Source organism: Athene cunicularia (assembly GCF_003259725.1).
Source record: "Athene cunicularia isolate RWA chromosome 1 unlocalized genomic scaffold, athCun1 chr1_part1, whole genome shotgun sequence".
Taxonomy (NCBI): Eukaryota; Metazoa; Chordata; class Aves; order Strigiformes; family Strigidae; genus Athene; species Athene cunicularia.
Genome location: NW_020799091.1, coordinates 127,316,516 through 127,338,890, shown reverse-complemented (window position 1 = coordinate 127,338,890; position 22,375 = coordinate 127,316,516). Strand labels below are relative to the sequence as shown.

The following is a 22,375-nucleotide window of genomic DNA, read 5'->3' as shown; positions in this document are numbered from 1 at the left end:
CGGGGCGAGCCCGGAGCCCCCGGCGGAACGAGTTGTGGGCGAGAAGGCGCCGGGCTCCCGCTCCCAGAGGAAGAGGGGCTGTGGGGAGGCACTCGCGCCGGAGGAGGTGTCGGGAGGGTGGGTGCTGGCAGCAGGGGAAGGGCAAAGAGCTAGCGCTCACAGAGGGGTGCTTGGAGAGCCGGGTACCTGTCCAGGGTGTCGGAGCACGCTTCACGGTGGCTAGTAGCCGCGGTTAGTAACTGTGCTAGCCGCGATCGGTGCCGCACAAATAGGGGGAATCACGAGGTTTTGAAGCCTGGTCGAGTGAGACTGTGAAGCGTGCTCAAGGTGACCTTGATTCGCGATAAGAAATTCATAAAGGATAGACTTCGATCTCCAAACCCTAGAAAATAAGCAGAACGTCCTGGACCATAAAAGAGAATGTCTGGGACCGTGTTGAGGATGAGTTACTTGACAGCCTGGCAGAGTGACTCTTCAGTTAATGAACTTGGCAATGAAACCAACTTCTGAGTGTGCTGAAAGTGAACTCCCTTCATTATCGTACTGAGAAACACACCCACAGCTCGAAAAGACCCCGGCCCAGGTTAAGACCCTTCCCCTGAGCATGTGTAGCAGTAGAAGCGTTATGTGAGCTGTATTATAATTGTATGTTAATCACTAACCAACCAGTATCTCATAGGTGTGTTTGGAAAAGTACTAACCCCAGATTTTTGTGTGTAGAAGAAGCATGAAAACTTGCTGTTGGGGTGCTTGATTTGTGGAAAAGTCCACCGAGCGCCCAGGCCTGAATAAATACAATATCTCTCCTGAGCATGTTAAGATTGGGTTATTACATGCCAGGCATGAATCCACCTTTTGGAGAACAAGGGCACTGGCTGCCCTGGGTGAGCCACGGGTAGCAGAGCTGTTTGCTCAGCTGCAGTGATGGCCTCTTCCATCACCAGTCAGTAGCATGGTCCCACATATAATAGGGAAAGGGGAAGAGAAGGAAGGAGGCAGAGCAGGAGTAGTGCTCAGAGGAATGGGTTAGTCATGTCAGAGGGATAAAGCTCCCCCTCCAGCTGTGTCACCTCAGTGAGGACAATCCTGGCTAGAAAGTATTTCACAAGATAATGGACATCTCATTTTCTTGATACTGTCTTGCTACTGAAGTGAAGGCACCAACACCTTCCTTGTCCTTGTGTCTTTTAGGAACAGATGTCTACCAAAATCTCTACGCTCCTTTCCTCCACCAGAACTGGGGTGGGATGAGAGTCCATGTTTCTGGACAGTTAGGGTGCAGCTGCATTAGCACCTCAGTTTGGACCAGAAAAACATGAACAATTTAGATGAAAGGACATGCAAGATGCACAGCAAATGTGCTCTGAGGACTGTGAGAACTGAGCTTTGCTTTGGGCTAGGGTTAGTCTGAAGTAAGCCCCCAGGTATTTACAACATGGCCACCAAGTCCTCAGCATCAGCTGTTTTCCTCTACAGATCTGGTCCCACTTGTCACCCTGTTTGCTAAAGCAGACCTGACCCTACGGACCAAGGGTCTGCTCAGATTTATCACCCCCCTCTGATACAGCAGATTTCATGCATCATTCTAAATATGGGCTGAGGTGATGCCAAGAGCCTTGGATGCCAGGGTTTGTGTGGTCAGCAGGAGAGACTCTTCAGTAAGAAAGCTGGGGGTGCTGCTGGTTCTCAGGCCCAGGGGCAGCTGTGAAGGCAGTTCCAGAGGTATAAAAGAGATATTCCTGAGACGAGACGTGTTTGCATTGCACTAACTGAGGTGACCGGGGCCTGTTTTAGAGACAGCAAGTAGAATTGGGAACAACTGGAACAAATCCGGCTTTGCGTCAGGCTATAGGAGATATTTTTGGGGAAGGTGGGTGACGATAATGCTGCTGTGCTCTGGCTGTTCTTTGGCATGCAGGAACTGCCACGGTGGAACAGCCTTGAGGTGCTTCCTCTCAGTGGTCAGCCCATAAATGGCAGGAGCCAGAGATGTGAGAAGGGACAATTCTGCCCCCCCTCAGTCACTTATTTTCAGCTCCTATCATTTGCAGGAGGTTTATGCCTTGAAGCGAGAAGGTCTATACCCACAAATGTAAACATTTGTGCAGCTCCAATTGTGTCATTTGTAGGAATTACTTAATGTGATCACTTCCAAATTACCATCCTCTTCTGATTCAGAAGTTGAGTCTCCTTAGTGTGAATTGTTAGCCTGCCTGCGTGGGTGAATAAATGCTCTTGTTATCTCAGGGAAACAGCAAACCAAGCTTCCGGCACTTTCTGCACTGCCTGCCTGCCTCATCTCTGCTCAGGTAGGGACATCCTGCAGTCTGGCTTGAGCTACACCAGACAGAGATTGGTCAGCAGAGCTGGATGGGGACAGGTCCTCCTGTCTCGAGGATGTTTCTTGTGTTTGCAGATGTGCCTGGGTTCTCAGTTTGAATGAAAGCACAAAATTGAAGATTTACCGTGAAGCAGAACAAACTCTGTGGGAAGAAGAAGAGTTTTTACCCTAGGGCTGTTGTCTTCCCAAGCAGATGCTCATCCATCCATCTATCTCATGTAAATGGATTTCAAAGATGCCTTTATTTGCCTAGGATTTCCAGACACTGGTTTCACAGTTTTTGATAGGAGGTCGGTCGCAACTGTCTGTGTGCTGCATATTGACAATACACATGCAAATGAGTGCCAACACTTGGGTCTGGAAGTCCTGAAGCTCCACGGTGCAGGGTTGCCTGTGTACCTAGGCAGTCAAGCTAGAAGTGAGACAGACAGACAGACAGACAGACACACACACACACACACACACACACACCCCCAACTCATCTCTTAGAAGGACTCACAGAGCTGGGAGCAACTTTTAATTACTACAGAGCCAGGCTGGATTCCAACCAGTGATCTGCTGTCTAAAGGCTCAGTAGCTCACTAAAATATCTTAAGGCAGCCAGGCCCAAAGAAACACCACTGTTACAATGTCAGGGTAAGAAATGATTTCTGGAAAAGCTCATTGCATAAAGATCAGTTATTTCTGGACAGCAGCTCTGCAGGTCCAGGGAAATGCTCTTGCCAAAGGTGCCCTGTATTCTTAAAGGAACAGTACTCATTAACCAAGCAACAAACACCCGAAGCCTAAAAGCAAAGCATTAATTGAACAGCCAAATTCCCTTCACAGGGCTTGGATGGTTTGCAGCTCTTATTTGGGACTTTGATAGTGACCATGGAAGGTTTCACATGTTTCTCACACATCATGGATGCAATTAAATCCATTCTCAGAGTCCCAAATAGCTTACACAGCCTCTTGTGAGGCTACCCTGGTGTGCTTGCAAGCAGGTTTCCTGGCATCCTTCTGGGCTCTCTGGGCTGGGTGCGGTTAATGGCTAAGAAGAATCTAGCTGAGCAGATACATTAGTATATTCCTTCAGACGAGACAGTGACTGCAAGGTGGATTTGTCACATCCAAACCTTAGATTCTATTTCTGGCACCGTACAGAAAAATTTAGTGAGATTTCTTGGATAATTCATCTGCAAAATGGGCAAGAGGTAATAACTCACATCAAGGGACAGACAACACTGGTTATGAGCTACACAGAATTATTAAGGGCTTGCAGTGTAAATACTAGGATTTGAGCTTGTGGATGCTTGTTTAACAGCTAAGCATTTTTTCTTACACAGCTGGGCACCTTCTAAAGGTTTTTTTTTCCTCCATCCCATACAACAATATTTCTATATTATATTTTCCTTGAGAAAAGGAAGTACCAATGTAGGCTTGTCAAATACATGCTTGTTATGATGCTGCGTGCCATTTGGCAGAGGTTTATATATCCTCCTGCTTCCCCAACTCCCTTACCCACCCGATGTGATGCTTTCCATGTGCTTCTCTTCTGTATGTTACTGACCCCTTTTCCATCCCTCCTGCCCTTGTGGTCTCACTGGTATCCCAGTGCAGTGAGTTCCAGTCTATAAAGGATGTAAAAATGTCATTTCAGAATTTAATTATGCCACTTTCTAAAAGTGCAGTCTCTGCCACCACGTCTTATTCTGCTATTTTCCAATTCTCTAATCTGGAAGCATTTTTAAGGCTTGGCCAGACTGGCTAGAAAATGAACAGAAGGAAAGCCAAAGACTTCTTCAGGGGGCGATGCTGGAGAAGGATGCTGACATGCATGAGGCAAAGGCAGCCCACTGCTGTTTGGAGGTGTTGCTCGGATATGAGCACACTAACGAACTCTGGGGTTGCTCCTAGTAAACACGCCCTTGGGGATACCCTCAAAAAGGAACAGTCCAGAGTTAAGCATCTGCAAGGATCTGATACTCCTGCCCTGTCCTCACCTCCAAGAAAGGCAGATAGAAGCTATTCTCTCTCTGCAGCTGCATTAGGCTGATGAGCCACTCAAACGGATGCTGAAAACAGTTCTTTTTTCTTTTTTTTTTTTAAATTTTATTTTATTTTTCCCTCTGAAATAAAAAGAAATCAGAAGAGGCTGAAGTGCACAGCTTCCTTCTAGACCTTGGTAACATATGAAGAAACACACAGGGTCATTCGGCTCTGAAGGCTGAGGGATGCGAGCGCTTGGCTGCAGAGCCCGCGGGGAGCGGTGAGTCACATGGACAGCCTCGGCAGATCCTGGCTGACAGCATTCGCCGAATCACCGCCTCGCCTCCCGCTCCGAGGGCAGAAATAAACTGGGAAGCAGGAGGGGCTTAGGGAGGTAGGGCTACGGGCTGGGATTGTTTCAGCCCATGTGTTTCTAGTTCAGCAGAACTGGGACAGGGCGCAGGAACAGCTGTGTCCAAGCCCCTTCCTCCACTCGAGCAAGCAGGTCTGTGGGTCCTGACGGGGGACCATGTATTGGAGGTGGGTCCAAAGGACTGAAGCACATGCTTTTTCCCTTCTGCGGCCCAGAAACATGCAGAACAGTAGTATCAGAAAGACCGACATGTTAGGGAAAACCAACACTCTTCAGCTTTTTCTAAACTCTTGCTTTCTGTGATGTTTCCATATCACTGCACAGAGCTCTTGCTGCAGTTGTAATTTTGTGAGTACTGCTGCGTATGCCTTTCACAGTCCTGCCGTCATCTCAGGGCTGCTCTGATGAGCTGTCACTACATGATAAAATATGTCTGTCATTGTGTTTGCTGCCTTATAGAGTTGTATATTGCTGTGGTATGCATCATGCAGAGGCATTATTCCATTGCATAGTGTAGTTGCGCCCTCATCACACCTAGCAAAGTCCTCAATGCCTCCTGAGAAGGAGGACCAGGATACATGCGACAGCCTGTAAAGCCCTGGCATGCATTCAAAAGTGATCTGATAGGCACACCTGGCTTTTCGTCTCTGCCTTCAATATGTCATAGGAGCGCTGTTGCCGCAGCGTTACCTGCTGTGCAGGCTGTGAAGACAGTGTGTTGTGTCCGAAAGGGAGCGTGCTGTTGCATTCCTGCAGCCTAGGCCTGGGCAAGATGTTACTGCAGTCCACTCCAGCTGGAGACTCATCAGGTACATCTACATCAACACTTATGTTTTGTGCAAGCTTGTTCTCTGGTCTGAACCTCCAGCTCCATACTGCCTTGAAGCCCACACTGAAGCTTTCAGTATTGCACTCAGACAGAAAGCAAAGCCCATCTAGGACTGTGGGTGACTTTTCTCTCAATCTGTGCATCTAGGGAACAAAGAAGGTCATCATGTAAAAAGATACAGACAGCTGAGCTGCCAAAAAAAGAGATTTATGAGATTGGATCCTAGAGTGGTTTGTTTGAGATTCAAGTAGAGTAGGGCAGGGTCATGACTGCTGAGATCAGGAGACCTACTGAGGAAGTGTGCAGTGTTGAGGAAGGCTTATCATTTTTGTTACGCCCATCCAGATGGGAGAACTGGAAGCTGTGCAACTGTGGACATGGCTGTGCACTTACTGACATCCCAGTGGCACCATCGCATCTGCTGTAACACCAGCCAGGCCACTTGGAAACGGGTGGAGGGACCTTCTGCATCCATGGTGGGAGCATGAGCTTGGCCACACACTTCAGGTCGGTCCTGGCTGTGACTGGGGACACAGCCTTTGTTCACTTGTGGGGACTCAGCGTGCCTCTTCCAGCCCTTGGAAAAGAGCAGAACTGGGGTTGCTGAACTAAGGGTCGCACGTCCACATGGTGACAGTCCTTGTCCGGTGAGAGGACCAGCCTGGCTTGGAGGCTTCGGCAGCTGCAGGCAGCGCTGTCAGGCAGCACAGGCACCCCCGTGCTCTCCAAGCTACTGGCATGGGCATTCTCTGCTACCCACGTGCTTCATTCCACACAGGCCACGTTTGATGGACCCTGTGCTGGGGGCCAGGTGGGCCCTATTAGCTTTAGTCTTATTCTGTCAGGCTGATCCTCTCACTGACATAATAAAGACTTGTATTTTTAGGTACAGAGGTGGTTGGTTCAGCTGCTGGAGCCTCAGGTGAGCATCTGAACTGCTGGAGATGGCTGCAGTGCCAGAGGAGGTTATGATGGGCGCTCACCCAGTGCGCTGCTTTGTCCCACCCAGGGATCAGGTGGTGCAGGATAATCCCTCTGCTCCAGACACCCATGTGAGTGGAAAGAGGAACAGACTTGGGTTACTTGAGCAGTTATTTAAGAAGGGCTGGAATGCAGGAGCAGGGATTGATTGTGTCTGAGGCGACTATGTCAAGCACTTTGTCATGATTGTTATATCGACCACCACTGACTCTGTGCACATTTTCCCTCATACAGCTCCTAAAACTGACGTCTTGTTAAGCTCTGATGATACCTTGTTTAGCAGGCTGATGGGCCTCAACTGTCTTCCAAGGTATGCTGGCAGTTCAGGGACAGGACAGGAGCAGGAGGAGCAACTGCATGCACTGGGATATGGACCAAGGCTTTTTCAAATTTAATGTAGTTTTGGGTGCACAGGCACAAGCTATGGGGAGTACAACAGCATGTCTGAGGATGGTGGTGGAGGAGCAGGCATGATGCCGGTGGTGGCCCACACCTGCTGCCCCAGCTGCCTGGGGCTGCGTCCCCACTCCAGGGGAGAGATGGGGTCCGTGGTGGGGAATATTTCCCCTGGCTCACAGGTGTGGTCTCTGCCGTTGTTGCCACGTGTCTTTTCTCTGTCAACAGCAGCGTGATGCTGGTATGACTGTGACAGAGAAACCTCCTCCAGCACCAGGCATCCTGTGGGGGGATGTCCACCACAGGGAGCCCTTCCCATAGTCCACAGTCCCTCTCTGCCTCTTCCTGGCAAGCCCAGCACAGATGAACAAACCTGGACCACAGCCAGTGACAGCTGTAGGACCTCAAGGCCTTTTAGACTTGCTGCTAGCAGACAGTAGAGTAACATCTATAAACACAAGGCTTCTGCGTACATATTTTAACAGTATTTTTCTTTAAGGACATTCTGGCATCTCTACAACACACTTTTACTTCCATCCTAAATTTCCTGGGCTTTTCACTCCCTCTTCCCATCTCCTTGAGCCAACAAGGAGTCATTTTGTTGAGAACCATTTTTTGGTGGCTTTTTCAGAAGCATCTGTTCTCTGCACTCTGTGGGCTTGTTCAGTCCAAGGTCAGTTTGTTCTCCTAGAAAATTATTTTATCACCTCCTTCCCAGACTTACCAGATCAACATTCACAAATTCTTCAGGCTCTGATTTCCAAAAGCTATTGGTATCCTGAAAGGCCTTCCCAACAAAATTAGTCCTGGATTATCCCACTGTCTGTGGTGTTTTCACTGGTGCATTGGTTTGTTTTTAGAGATGTGAAGACTACAGGCTAAGGGGTAGGTCTGGGGGTGCCACAGGGCTCAGACTGCCCAGGAAAGGCAAACCAGGATGGACAGGTTTCACAAAGAGCAGAGGGCTGGTGCATTATGGAAGGCTTGTGGCAGCCAGGGAGGTGGGAGATAGTGAGAATCAGGATTCCGTATCCTGGCAGGAAAGGGAGAAATGTGAATTTAAACCAAACAAGAGTGCCTCACAAAAAATTTAGTCTGGCTTGCAAAAAAATCCGACCCAACCCCAAAGTAATTTATTGTAGCTCAGGTGGATAAAAGAAGCACATAAAATTTGTTCCATAAGAAGGTCAAATTAAGTGCACGAGCAAAATACAAGCATATATATATATATATCTTCTATTCATTGTCTCTCATTATAGAACTGGGGATCAATCATAACCTTTAAGGCTTCCTAGTCTTGTCCATCGGCTCCTAGCCAGACAACATCCCTTCATGGCATAAGACTGGGAGAATGATGAAGGAATAATGAATTACATCAAAACAGGAGAAAGGGAGATGGATTCACAGAGCACTGTGGGCTGGCAGGTGTTTAGGTACAGGCAGAGACTTCACTCCCTCTGACGCTAGTGCTGCAATACTACTTATTCAGCCGGCTGCAAGAGAAAAGTATTATGTGAGTACAGTATTGTAGAAGTGAAAAGCTTCACTTGGATACCTTGAATGCCCACTTTTTTTCATAGTATAAAGAACAACTGCCTGCCTCTGTAGCTGAGGATGCAAAGGGTTACTTGTGCATCTGCATGGCTGCAGTTTAGGTTTTAGTTACACTGAGCTGCTTACTTGGCAAAGAGAGTTAAAGAACAACTGTATCAGCACTTGTATGGACAGATTTATCTAGTTTTTGCTGTAGCTGTATGGGCTTTTTCCTCTCCTTATGGGGATTATTTTTTAACCTTGATAAAAAGTAGGTGAAAATGAGGTTAATTCTTTGACATGTGTTATACTAACCAACTCTTCACCTCATACACATCCCAGCTATGAAGTAGTATTTGACAATAAACATTCTCACTGAATTCTCAATGACAGTGGGGAAAAAAAATAGGTGAAACTATCAGAGTTTGCCACTGTCACCAGTGAAAATTAAGCGGAAGGCCAGTTGTGTACCTATACATTCATTGAACTTGTCCATGAAATCATTTATACTGTCCTTAGCTCTCCACTTCCAGTGACAGAATAGCCATCAGTGTTTCTCCACATCTGCTTCTGATGGCTGATACCATATAAGCTTAAAGACCTGGAAGAGGGCAGCTCCTCTGCTGAGAAATCCTTGCTCCCGTGAAAAGGTCCAGGACATGATGATGTATTTCATATCATACAAGGTCTTTGGGAGAGGGCACGGTTCACAGAGTTCTGTGATTTTTTCCTTCTCTTTCCTTGCTCTGAGGAGGTAATTGGCAATTTTCACAGACTGCAGTCCAGCACTGTGCTAACAGAGCTGGAATTATATTATGGACGTCCTGGATTTTTAAAATTTGTGTTTCATCCTTGAGCTTGGTTATGTGCCTTCCACTTCCACAACCTCAATATCCAGGACCCAGATCCACTGTGGAGTGAATTCTGGAGCACCTGCTTGGGTTTGGCTAACATCTCTCAACATCAAGGTAATTCAAGTGAAACCTCTCTGCCCAAAAGTTTCCCAGCACAGTGCTACCATGGGTTTAGGGCATAACAAGAAATTCATTAAACATAGCTCATAACTCTTAAAGCATAACTTAACATGAGTAAGAGCTGAAAATGCTGAAATGCAGCTGTACTGTAGCACTAAGCAGACTCAAGCTCCCTGCTCAACCATCCAACTCTCTTGTCTTGAAATCAAAGTCTTTGTCCATTTTGGATGCCCTCATTGTCACTTACTGTTGACACTGACATGTCTTGTTTTCCAGCAAGTATTGTCTTGCTCGTATCATCCTTTTTGCTCGTTGCTGTCAGGAGAGAAGGGATAAATGATGATGGATATTTTTATGCTTCAAATGTTTTCCTCTGAAATGGTAGTAAATACTGTCTGACATCTGCAGACTGTCCATCTCTAACCATTTGCTTTGAGTCTAAGGATTTACCCTTTATTTGTTCTGCCCTACACCCAGACAGAAAATTAGACGCCTCCTATGTTTGGGGAGACTCTCATCTCTTCACCAGGGCACTCACCCTTCTGTGCTGCCAGCTTATACCACTGATGATGCACAGGCATGCAAGGCCAAAAAACAGTATGCTGCCTCCAACGCTTGCTCCAATTACCACATAGCTAAGCCAAACAGGAGCTTCCTCTGTGGAAGGAGAAAAGTGTTTAGACATAGAAACAAAGAGAATTTTAAGGCTTTTGGGTGGAGGCAGGGATGTGATGCTAATTTCCATACCCACAATATAATTAAGGCTGATCTTGCTGTCATTGTCTTCTATGAGGTGACAGCTCCACACCCCTGCAGCACTGACTTTCACCTCCACCTTTACTGCATGCTGCTTTGACTTTTTGATGTCTATTGGAGTCCCATTCATATGTTTCCAAAGCAAGTGGGTGTTGGATGGGAGTGGACTGGAGACCTGGCAGATCAGGGTCATCTCGGCCCCTCTGGAGAGTGGCCCGACAGGGTCAGCTGAGACTGTAAAGGTAAGAAAGGGACACGTGAGTGATAGGGATGGGAAGATTGGTCCACACGTATACTCTTGTGGCTTCCAAATTTCTTCAGTTCCTCGTCTCTTTCTCTCACCTTTCATCACCACCAGCTCTATCTTGTTGTGTGTGTATCTTCCGTTGTATGCCAGCTGGCATTGGTACTGCCCAGAGTGGTTGAAATGGACTTTGGAGAGTTCCACTTGTATGGTACTTTTAGGTTTGCTTTCAGGTATCTCAAACCGAAAGCGACTGATTTTTTTGGTCTCATGCTGCTCTCCTCGTGCTGTGACATTGAAATCAAGTAGCTCATGAGCAGTTGCACTTTCCTGTTGTTTCCAATTCATTTGTCCTGTGAAACCTTCTTTCCATTTTATCTGCTGAAAGTTCAGATGCCATGACAAGATGACAGTGCTATCAACAGTTGCATACTTTCTTTCCGAATAGAGATTCTGAAAACCTGAATTTAGAAGAGACAAGGAATACAGAGGCAGGGAAATCCATGGCTACACTTCCCCATATCCACCCTTGATCTGGAGAGATGCACAGTGTGCTCAGTTGAAAGAAAACCTGGAGAAAAGCCATGAGATACCCCAGGAAGCATAAACAGTTAGTATCTGAGAACAGGTTAAAGACCCAAAGCTCTCAAGCTCACCAGAGCTGAGAAGAACAGACCCTAAAGAGAGGAGAATCCTCTCCTCACTAAGCCTGGAGATGAAAATAGGAGCAAGTGTGGAACAGAGCTCAGGTAGCAGAGCAAGAGGGAGTCCAAGCTGCAGTGTTGGAAGCCCTGGGAAATCAACCCTGGGGCAGCATTGCTTGGGTTGCTGGAAAGTAAAAGCTCAGCCCATGAGCTGGAGGGAGCAGTGGTTCTCAAGCCTGCGCGTGAATTGCATTTTTGCTGTTGCATACCTAATACCTTCAGCTCAAAGGAGATGTTCTGGTTAATCAGTGGAGAGTCTGAACGGATGTGACACATCCAGGTCCCGCTGTCTGTAGCCTCCAGTTGTTTTAACATCAGTGTGTATTTTTGAGGGGTCTCATTTTGTAAGAATTTTGGTCTCACTATGTTGTTGTTATTGTTAAACAATGTGATGTTGAGATTGGGTAGAGGATGGGTTGAATTTTGCATTAAAGTCAGCTTGGGGACTTCATTTGGCAGGAAGTGCCCATCTAAAGAGATTGTCACTGTAAAAAGAAAAAGCACATCCAACAAGTCAACTCCTCTTCCTGTGGGAGAGGGACAAGTCTCACAGCAAAGATGATAAGGAGACTTTGTGCCCTGGAGATGGAGGAGAAATGAACTATGGTAGCCCAGACCAGAAGAAATGGCAGCCGGGTAAAGAATCCCAGCAGAGATGTCTCTCTGAGTGCTATGGTCCCATCCTGTCCCACCTCACCTTCTTGTGGATAAAAGCCCTCTAATCACTCACGTTTAAAGACATGCAGTGAGATACTGACTGTGTGAGAGCCATATTCACAGGTGTAGGTGCCAGCATCAGAGAGCCTTAAGTCCATCACCTTCAGGTGTTTACTTGTGGGGTTGATTTCAGATCGATCAGTCATGGTAGCTTTGCCTTTTGAAAAAATAAGCTTGGTTAGGAGAGGAGAGGTTTCTCAGCCATATACTGGGGAGAAGGGATGATGAACTGGAAGCCTTACCTTTCAAATGGGTAGTTCTAAACAACCTTATAACAGCTTTAGAATACTTCCAGGTCACGCCCATGCCTTGAGGTATGCCTCTGCAGTTCAGGATCACTGCCTGTCCTGCAACCCCAATCTGTAGTTCTTTTTGCTCAGCCATAATGGGGATCAGACCTGAAAGTCAATACCCACCAAAAAAGGCATACATTCACTTTCCCTCCAGAAAAATACAGATATTTCTCCTCCCTTTCCTGGGTGCTGGGAAGATTATCCTCGGTTTCTGAATTTTTTCACTCTTTTGTTCCATCCATCCATCCATCCATCCATCCATCCATCCATCCATCCATCCATCCATCCCATCCAATCAATTCCTTTTCAGGCCCATAGCTTCCCTCCCCTCCACTTCAGGCTCTTTATGTGTCTAATGGCTATTCTGTTTCACATGTATTCAGAAACAGGGAAAATACTAGTGATTGTAGTGGATTCAACATCATTCACAATTTTGAGATGTCAACAGTTTTAATGAAACAAGCTTTTTCCACTGGACAAGATTTAGTTGTCCTCCTGGTAGCAAAGGCAGGGCAGCATATGCCAGCCCTCCTTTACTCTCTAGTCAAGATTCAAGGCAGCACTGGCAAATTTGCTCATCCCTTCTTCCAATTTTTGCATGGAGCAAGACTGAAAACCCAGGAAAATGTATAAGATAAAGTCTAAAAGAAAGAAAAAAGTCTGGCCTAATGTCAGGTTCCTGTTCTTGTGATGAAGGCTATGTGACAGTAAAAGAAGTAGGTTGTATGATGTTGACAAAACATTAGGAGTAGTTTATTGGAAAAAATCACTTCCTTTCCTTCTCTGTAAAGAGGATTTCTGCAGGAGACCATACGAAGGAGATGGAGTTGCCAGAGGTATGATTTGGAATTTGGGGTTGTGGTCTCCTGCTTCACTGCTTGTAAGCTCTCAGAGCTGCCTAACCTGCAGATCCACAGGGGACCCCAGTACTAGAGAGCCACAGAAGTGCAAAATAAAAAGTTTACATGAGTTTAATGGAGGGTTTTCTACAAGTTACGTATTCCTCCAAGAGGACAGGTAATCTGCAACATTGGCAATACAGATTTTTAATAATTGCACATTGGACCACAGAAAATGATGGCTTTGTCTTTAACCGTGAAATTATAAATGTTATTAATAAAAGTTGGTATATTTTGCTTTGCTTTTGGTTCTAGGGTGTGTAAAAGATTTCCAATCTTTCCTCTGCAACCGGAGGAATCAAAGATGAGTATCTGAGAAATGCAGGCTAGGCCTAATCCACTCACCTTCTTTTCTTGGAAAATGAGCACTAAAAAGTCCATCAAGCCTTGTAATATCAGCAGTCAAACTAAGCAAGTTAGTAGCATCACACTTGTAAGGGCAAATCTGTGATGAGAAACACACATTTTTGCCCTAACAGCTGGAGGCAGTGTGGAGGGTGATATTTTCCCCTCTGTGCTTGGTGTACACCCCAGCTCTTTCAGGAGCCCCACTCCTGCCTCTCTACAGGGCAGCTCCCCAAACCTGGTGATGCTCCAGACACCCTGGTTTTGCCTGGCAGGCTGATCAGGCAGCCTGGGAACAACCTGAGTCCCAAAGCTTGAGCTGTCCATGCTGCCTCTGAAATAACAGGACGTGAACATAGGGAGCCTCTCAGCTTCTAGCCCCTCTGTCCTAATTGCCATCGCATGGCCCCGCAGACAAGGCTGACACAGTTTCATAGCTGGAACAAGCCTGCTCTAAACTGTGTGAAGTATGTGATATGTCAAATCGGGAGGAGTCTAAAAACACTCCAAATGTTGTGAGGCTTGTGGAAAGAACTGTGAGGGTTTGCTGAGCCAAGGACTCACCCAGATGCAGAACCAAGAAGATGGCAAGCGTGCTGCTCACCGCCCTGCCACATGACTCCATCGCTGTGGGAGTGTTTCTCCCTGCTGTGGACTTCAGGGCTGGAAATGCTGTCACTGCCAAGGGGTGCTATCCTGGAAAACACAAATACTCTGTTAATAACAGTTGAGTCTCAGACCTCGGTGGATGGGACCTATGTTCCCCGTCAGCACCCACCATCCTTCAGTGCAGTGAAGTGGAAACTCCTTGGTAAAGTCACCAGAGCCCCGTGTTTCAGCAAAGAATCCAACTGCAGTGTTCCCCCCAGAGTTTGGTATTAAACATTTAGTTTTAGTCATCCCTAGGTTTCTGGCATTCATTGGACTGCAGATGTTTATATTGCCAAGAGTTCTGTGCTTTTTTACTCCTCTGTGGTGGGTTATCGTTGCTCTTGCAGTGATTAAATCTAAACACATACAGGGCTGCATTAGCAAGAGCACAGCCAGTAGGCTGAGGGAAGTAATTATTTACTTTTATTTGGCACACTTGAGGTCTCATCTAGGATACAGGATCCAGTTTTGGGCCCAAGTACAAGAGGGATGCCAACAGGACAGAGTCCAGTGGAGGGATTCTGGGATGGTGAGGAGGTTGGAGCACATGACATACAGGGAGAGACAGAAATCTGAGTTTGGTAGGAAGAAGAGAGCCAAGGTGGCATCTAATTTCAGCCTCCCATTATCTAAAGGATATTACCTAGAAGGAGCCATATTCTGCTCAGATGTGCACAGGAGAGGAACAGGAAACAACAGCCATAGGTTGCAGCAAGGAACTGTTGACTAGGTATAAGGAAAAATTTCTTCCCACTGAAGGTGATTCAGTATTGGAATAGATGCCAAGAGATGCCAGGCAATCTCCATGCTTGGAGATGTTAGGAAGTTCCCTGGACAAGGACCTGATCAACATATTGCAGTTTTAGAGTCAACCTGGCTGTGAGCAGGCGCTTGGACTGGAGACCTCCAGAGGTCCCTTGCCATCTAAATATTTCTGTGTGATTTTGTGATTCTATGATTAAGGCCATCCTTAGGCTGCTAGTAATGGGGGTTTTTTTGCTTGTTTTTGGTCTACTTATTTCTCACTGTAAAAATCTCAATAACCACCAAGTCCAATGTTGCTGGAAAGACTTGCTTGAACTCTTTTCAACAAGTCTGGGGAGAAGGGAGGAATGAGATCTGAAAGAAGAAGTTGCATTGATGGTCACAAAACCTTAAGTGGGAACTAGAAGATAATGGTCATGTTATGGTGAGTTAGCAAATGAGATGAAGTATCTGACTACAACAGAGACCAAGTGCTGGTTATCAGCTGCAGCCAAGTGGGCTGACAAGGTGAAGGGGACCATGGCTGGTGTCATGAGGAGACTACTGAGCTCTCCATCCCTAAATCACAAAAAGGAAGCCAAGCAAATTAACTGGTCTGGGGAGTGAGAAAAAACAGTGAGGCAACCTCACTTCTCCAAGCCAAGAGCGTGATAGACTGAAGGCTGAAGTCATAAGGATGGAGTAATGAACTCAGAAGACATGCAAGAAAAAATTTATACAATATTTGTATGTATTATGTGGAATATTATGTATAATGTATTCTGTTAGAGGATAATTTAATATTGAAATTAATTAAAATGACCAGAGCACAGGAAGCTGCCAAAGAGTGCATGAAAACATCAGCACTATATTTACATGGAGATCAGGTCAGCACGACCGACAATCTGACAGATAGACAGATGTACACGCATGCATGCATGAAAAATATAAGTGCAAGAACAAGGCAGCATCATGTGCATCATCAGAAGAGAAATAGATGGCAAAGACACAGTCAGAGAAGATTTGTGGCTTATCTCCTACAAAGCAAAAAACCCATCCCAGCCCCAGGGAATATCTGCATGAGCTGGTATGTGCGAAAATAGTAGAAATAAGGAGCCAGTGCTTATGATTAGAGATCCCTTCTAACATGATGTAGTAGCAATGATGAAGGGGTTTGCTGGGCTATGCTGCAGAATAAAGGGGAAACAGCAAGTCATCTGTATACATCTCTAAAGAAACATCTATAAGCGAGAACTGGTGTAGGGCCCTGGGTAAGATCCATTCCTGAAACGATAGAAGAAACCTTGTCCCAGCTGTGAACACTCATGTCCTCTATCCCAGTGGGATTATCAGTAAAAGTCAGCTCCCACTCTAAAGTGATAGCTACAAATTAACAGGTTCAGTGCTGGGTGTCAAATATTTTAAGTCATTAAACTTTACATAAAACCTGAAGGTAATGGGACAGGTAAAAAATGAAATCACTGAATCACACACCATAATTTTGTTTTGGCTAGGAGTTTCTCTTTTCCTGTCATCTTGTGGCTTCAGTTCATTTTTTGCCTTCTTGCTACCTGGTTATTGAGCAAAACCACACAACCAGAGCACTGTGGCACTGGTGAACTGATGACCTTGCACAGGTTGGTTGTTGCAGAAGGATGCATCTTTGTTTTTCTGTTTCTTCTCATGGTTTCACACCTTCCACATTCCTACTTCATTCACATTAATCTGTATATCTGTGGCAGATCTCTACAGTATGATGTTTGGATTGAGAGCAGCCCTGCGGAGAAGGACTTGGGGTATGTGGATGGAAAACTGACCATGAGGCAGCAATGTGCACTCGCAGCCCAGAAAGCCAACCATGTCCTGGGCTGCATCCAGAGCAGTGTGGCCAGCAGGGCGAGGGAGGGGATTCTCCCCCTCTACTCCACTCTCATGAGACCCCCCCCTGCAGTGTGTGTCCAGCTCTGGGGGCACCAACATCAGGAGGACACAGACCTGCTCGAATGGGGCCAGAGGAGGCTGTGAAGATGATCAGGGGACTGGAGCTCCTCCCCTGTGAGGACAGGCTGAGAGAGTTGGGGGTGTTCAGCTGGAGAAAAGGCTCTGGAGAGAATTTGGAGCGGTCTCCCAGTACTTAAAGGAGCTACAGGAAAGATGGGGAGGGACTCTTGATCAGGGGGTGTAGGGATAGGATGAGTGGTAATGGTTTTAAACTGAAAGAGGGAAGATTTAAGTTAGATATAAGGAAAAATTATTCCCTGTGAGGTGGTGAGGCACTGGAACAGGTTGCCCAGAGAAGCTGTGGCTGCCCCCTCCCTGGCAGTGTTCAGAGCCAGGTTGGATGGGGCTTTGAGCAACCTGGGCTAGTAGAAGGTGTCCCTGCCCATGGCAGGGTGTTGGGACTGGATGATCTTCAAGGTCCCTTCCAACCCAAACCATTCCATGATTCTGTGTTTATCCGCTACATGTTGCAAGTCGGTGGGGAAAATGGGTTGCCTTCAGCCAGCATTTCTTTCATACACTTTCTCTCCCTGTTTATCTCTACTTTTCATGCATGCCACTTCCTATTTTTCCTCTGTCTATCTTCTTCAGATCTTGGTGAGCAAGGCTTTGCTATGTTAACTGAGCAAGTTGCTCTCATTAGTGGATGCCTGTAGAAGGCCTACAGCTTCCTTACAGGCAGCCCAGTTGTATTTTATGAAGGTACTCATAAATTCAACGGTGTCAGGGAATGTCCCCAGGCACTGGAACACACTCATCAGTCCTGTTAAATTGCTAGAACATTTCCTGACACATTTTTGGCCCAGGACAACTCTCACTCCCCTGAGCAGTTCCCGGGATGCATTTAGGTGTTAGCATGGGCCAGGGACCACTCCCATTAGGTGGCTGGCATGTAGCCAGTTCATTTTGGAGGTTAAGTGAGTTTAATAGCCCAGACCATCTCATGCCAGTTGGCCTCAGTGCCAGAAACAGTCCAGGCATGCTTGATTTATTAGCACGTCTAGTGACAGAGGAGCAGGGCTTCCTCCCAAGTGAACATTGATTTCCATTTCATTTTAACTTCCCCCTCTGATTAAACTAGTTTAATTTCCTTCTTGACTTATTTTAATAATCCCTGTGTCTCTGAGGGATAGGAAAAGGAGAGCTGAGGCAGTGAGCAGTCTTGCTGTAGGGAATGATGCCTGCAGGACTGAGTTTGGCCTGGAGAACATCTGCTTAGGAAGAGGGGCTGGCAGCCCCTTGCTCCCTCCAGCACTGAGCCCCAGTGGGCGATGGCTGCAGAGAGCTCTTCTAAAAAAAAAAAAAAAAAACAACAAAAAACTCGGCAACCGCTCCTGATACGGAGTAGGCCATCTCCCCTCTTGATGCGTTCCTGTGCCTCTTTCATGCAGTGTGGTTTTCTTGTTTTCTTCTCTCGCTCTTGCTTGTGGCTGTGCTTTTGATCTGGCAGCAGCTCGCTCTGCCGTGGCGGGGGGGGGCCCAGGCACCCATCCGCATAAGGGCTGCACACCTCAGCCCTTGCTGCTGCACTGCGTTTCTCCTTGCAGCGGCTGCCAGGCGAGGGCCAAGGGACGCCAGCTGCCTCTTGTCCCTGCACATCACTTAGGCTTGGCTTTGAGGCTCTAGGTTACAGAGTATTGCCTCTCTTTTCCTCAATTTAAACATCTAAAGCAAAGCTGATCTGGCTCTTTTACTGAGTAGCGATTTCTTTGAAAATACTTATTAATGTTAAAGCAAACATATGTGAAGGGTAAGAGGCCAAATGCAACAAAAACCAGAGAACAAAGAGATGATGGCAGCAAAGGTCATTTCATGGGCCCCACTGTTCCTCTCCAGACTGCCTTGATGTCCCCTGAGTGCCCATGGCTGCTCGTTCAAGAGCAGCTGCTGCCCTTTGGAGCTGCTGCAAGAGGGAGGTGCTGGAGCAGAGTCTGCGGGGCCCGAGAGACCCCAGAGAGAGGTCCCTGCTGTCAGGACATGGCAGGGTGGCGAGGCCACCCTATCGGCACCAGCTGAGCTCTCTTCAGCCATGAAGTCCCCCTGGCCTAGCCATGTGCCTGGACCCGTGTGGATCTCCACCTCCACAGCCTGGGCTGCTCCCTTCAACTTCTAACCCCTTCAGCAGCCTAAAGGGAAACTAAGACCTGCCTTTGCCTCACAGGCACTTGCTTTCTGACCTTTTTCACCTCCTCCTAGCCCCTCGTCTTTCCTCCTAACCCTTCTCTTTTTGGCTCCACAAACCACCTTCCATCCTGCAGATCACAACTGCAGCCCCAGGGGTGAGTTTCTAAAGCCATTGGAGGCTGTGACTAGCAAAGGCACTGAGGCCCCTCCAAAGGCAGGCCCTCCATCACCTTCCCAAGCCGTGTACATACTTGGGATGGCATTCAGGTATCATTAATGCAGCTGCCAAAATAGGAACAGCAAGATCTTACCCTGCAGTTTACTTGATGCACAGCCCAGACAGGAAAAGCGTCTATATACATATTGATAATGTCAGCAGAGCAAAATGGCCTGTATCTGCCCATTCAGAGCAAAAATGCATCCTTCCTTAATTTTTGCCTGATGAATACAGGGTCGCAGCTCGAGGCTGCAGCAGATCAGGTGGGGACCATCCCTGGGTGCCTGAGAACCGTGAGCGGGAACAGGACGGTTGCTCAGTTTAGATGGGGCAATCCCTGCTGTACTGCAGGCAGCTTTGGCAGCCATGTTTGTGAAACACTGGGGAGGATAAAGAAAAAGTCTGCAAATTGATTTGAGGCTAATGTGCACCAGGGACTTAAGAGGACTGTTCAGTTTATAGTGGAGAACATTAAGTAGTAACCTGAGCTCAAGCTCAATGCACTGTATAGAGGTGACTGACGAGGATTGCGTAGGGTACTCTAACTGAAAGTTGAAAAATTCAACCAGAAATGAAACTCCCATTTTCAACAGTGCAGCAGCCCATGGAAGAGGAAGTGAAGTCTCTTTTCTGGAGTCCTTAAACTGAAAGGATCCCTCTTTCTCCAAGAAATCCTGCTCGCTCAGCCCTGAGCTAGTGAATCAGGATACACTGGCAGCTGTGTCAGGCACTGAGCCAGTCAGCCTGGATTAGAAGAACAGACCCCTCCGGTCTCGGCATGTACAGATATAAGCAGACATCCCTAGTTATCTAGAGACGGGCGTCTTCTTATTTATCAGGGTTTTTTTTAGAATAAAGTTCCCCTTTCTGGAGGGCATGTGGAGAAGCTGATAGCAAGTGGCAGCTGGTGGAGGGCTACTCCCCCGTGCATTTCCAGCCCTTGGGGATATGTGGTCACCATGTGATGGGCCCGTATATTGGACATTTCTCCCTATATGTTGATTTAAAAGCTGTGAGATTCCCAAGCTCCGAGGCAGGATGAGCTTTTCGTAGGTCCCCCTTTTTATGCCCCTTTCAGGGAAAAATGCAGGGAAACAAATACTTCTTAGCTAAAACTAAAAGGCCTCAGAGAATTGCGCAGGAAGAAGTATTATCAAGTCAAAGGTTCAAGATGGGTTTAGATCAGACCTTTAAGTGGGGCAAAACCAATCAACCCACACTGAAACAGCAACTCATGTGGAATAGTAAAGTTCATAACATTAAAAAAAGTAAAACCAGATTGGCCTCTTTTCTCAGAGAAAAAAAGAAAGTTCCCTTACCTCTTTTCCCTCCTCTCTGCCTCTGTGTTTCTGTCTCCTTGTGTTTGTCACCTGCCGTAATTGATCTCACCCAGCTACAGCTGAAACAAAAGAAGAACTAAGTCAATGTTCAGAAAGCAGCTCAACAGACGTTAGCCTTGATGTCTCCTCCTCTCCAGCTGGAACGTCACCAAGGTCTTGCTGTCAGTCCAGGTTCTGCTGACATCTGCCAACTTCTCTAGATAGAGGGTGATTTTCCAAAATGCATGTGATTTCAACCCTGGGTGCGATCAGAAATGGAGACCATAACGGAAGGCGACGTATTACGGCGCCTGGGAAGAATGAGTGTGTGAAGCAGAGAGAGCCTATTGGCCATATGGCAGCTGATAGGAGGCCGTGACAGGGTTGAAACTTAAAAGTGAATGGCTGGAAACAGGTTCTGTTCTACTGACAAAGAAAGCTTGCAAATCAACATGTTAGCTGAGCAGATCCAGACCCAACCCGCACCTCTGATACTCTGCAAGAGCAAGCTGACCTCCATTTCCCAGCCTGTCTCCTGCATCACTGCTAAGAGGAGGCACCTCTGAGGAGTGGGCCATGGACCTGAACCCAGGAGTTGCACAGGTATAATAACAGAGGAAGAGGGGATCCCTGACAGTGTGTTAGGGACTCCTGTCTGTGGAGTATGACTGAGGTTTGGGGTGAGATGAGAAAATATTTTCTTTGTAGCAGTGGTGGGTTGACCTTGACTAGCCACCAGCTGCCTACCCAACTCCTCTCACTCCCTCTTCTCAGCAAGGCAGGGAGAAAAGATAAGATGAAGAAAACTCAATGGGTCAAGATAAGGACAGGGAGATTGCTCACCAGTTACCATCATGGGCAAACCAGACTTGGGGAAAGATTAATTTAACTTGTGGCCTGTTAAAAACAGAGCAGGATAGTAAGAAATGAAAACAAAACTAAAACCACCTTTCTTCATGCCCCCATTTTCTTTCCAGCCTCAACTTCACACCTGGCTCTTCTGCCCCTTCTTCTTTCCTCTGAGTGTCGCAGCGGGGGCAGGTAGTGGCCACTGTGGTCAGTTCACAGCGTCTCTGCCTCTCCTTTCTGCTCATGCTGTTCTCCAGCTCCACTGTGGGGTCCTTCATGAAGTGCTCCAGTGCAAGTTCTTCCCATTGGCCGCAGTTCTTCATGTTCATCTCAACATAAGACAGACATTTTTTACAGTGAGAACAATTGTTCACTGGAACAACCTCCCCAGGGACGTGGTAAAGTCCTCATTGCTGGAAGCTTTCAAGATGTGATTGGGCAGGGTGCTAGATAATCTCATCTAGAGCCTCTTTCCCATCAAAGGCTGGACCAGATGGTCTTTTGAGGTCCTGTCCAAGCTGGGCTGTTTTATGATTTGATGATTCGAATGGCTCCAGCATGGGTCCTCTGCATGAGGTACAGGAACAGAGTGCTCCAGTGTGGATCTTCCATGGGCCACAGCTTCTGCCAGAGAATCTGCTCCACTGTGAACTCCTCTCCACAAGCCACAGCTCGTGCCAGGGGCCTGCTCCAGTATGGATTCTCCACAGGCTGCAATGTGGATATCTGCTCCAGCGTGGACCTCCATGGGCTGCAGGGGAACAACCTGCATGATCATGGTCTTCTCCAGGGGCTTCAGGGGAATCTCTGCTCCAGTGCCTGGATGAAGTGCCTCCTCCCCCTCCTTCTTACTGACCTTGATGCCTGCAGGGCTGTTTCTCTCACATTTTCTCATTCCTTTCTCTCTCACAACTGCTGTGCAGTGTTTTTTACCCTTTCTTACATACGTTATCACAGAGGCACCACCAGCATCACTGACTGGCTCAGCTTTGGCCTGCAGTGGGTCTGTTTTGGGGCTGGCTGGACACAGCTCTGACTGACATGGGGTCAGCTCATATTCACATATCACAGAAGCCACCCATGCAGCCTCTTTGCTACAAAAACCTTGCCATGC

At 47.1% G+C, this 22,375-nt stretch overlaps 2 protein-coding genes across 3 annotated transcripts in view; both read right to left on the bottom strand.

Moving 5' to 3' along the window:
• P3H3 (prolyl 3-hydroxylase 3) overlaps nucleotides 1-9,126 on the bottom strand; it is a 27,417-nt gene extending 18,291 nt beyond the window's left edge. The window contains exon 1 of the mRNA XM_026842443.1: nucleotides 9,026-9,126. Coding sequence (XP_026698244.1) covers nucleotides 9,026-9,100 — 75 coding nt within the window. The 5' untranslated portion in view covers nucleotides 9,101-9,126. The remainder of the gene's footprint in view (nucleotides 1-9,025) is intronic.
• CD4 (CD4 molecule) lies at nucleotides 7,909-20,493 on the bottom strand. 2 transcript variants are annotated; one of them, XM_026842690.1, is made up of 10 exons: nucleotides 20,413-20,493; nucleotides 13,921-14,052; nucleotides 12,062-12,217; nucleotides 11,833-11,976; nucleotides 11,312-11,587; nucleotides 10,497-10,859; nucleotides 10,146-10,388; nucleotides 9,937-10,055; nucleotides 9,646-9,713; nucleotides 7,909-8,384 (listed from the first exon to the last, which is right to left on the bottom strand). In XM_026842690.1, the coding sequence occupies exons 2-10, from the start codon at nucleotides 13,979-13,981 to the stop codon at nucleotides 8,369-8,371; spliced, it is 1,446 nt and encodes a 481-aa protein (XP_026698491.1). In that variant the 5' UTR covers nucleotides 13,982-14,052; nucleotides 20,413-20,493; the 3' UTR covers nucleotides 7,909-8,368. The 2 variants fall into 2 exon arrangements, with proteins under 2 accessions (XP_026698491.1, XP_026698571.1); XM_026842770.1 differs by lacking the exon at nucleotides 9,646-9,713.
• Nucleotides 20,494-22,375: the final 1,882 nt, after the last annotated feature.

Coding starts and splice junctions, on each gene's coding strand:
- CD4 (XM_026842690.1), bottom strand. CDS start 13,981: ATGGAGTCATGTGGCAGGGCGGTGAGCAGCACGCTTGCCATCTTCTTG. Junction 11,977..12,061: donor TAGAACTACCCATTTGAAAG/GTAAGGCTTCCA, acceptor TTTTTTCAAAAG/GCAAAGCTACCATGACTGAT. Junction 9,714..9,936: donor TAAGCTGGCAGCACAGAAGG/GTGAGTGCCCTG, acceptor CTCTCCTGACAG/CAACGAGCAAAAAGGATGAT.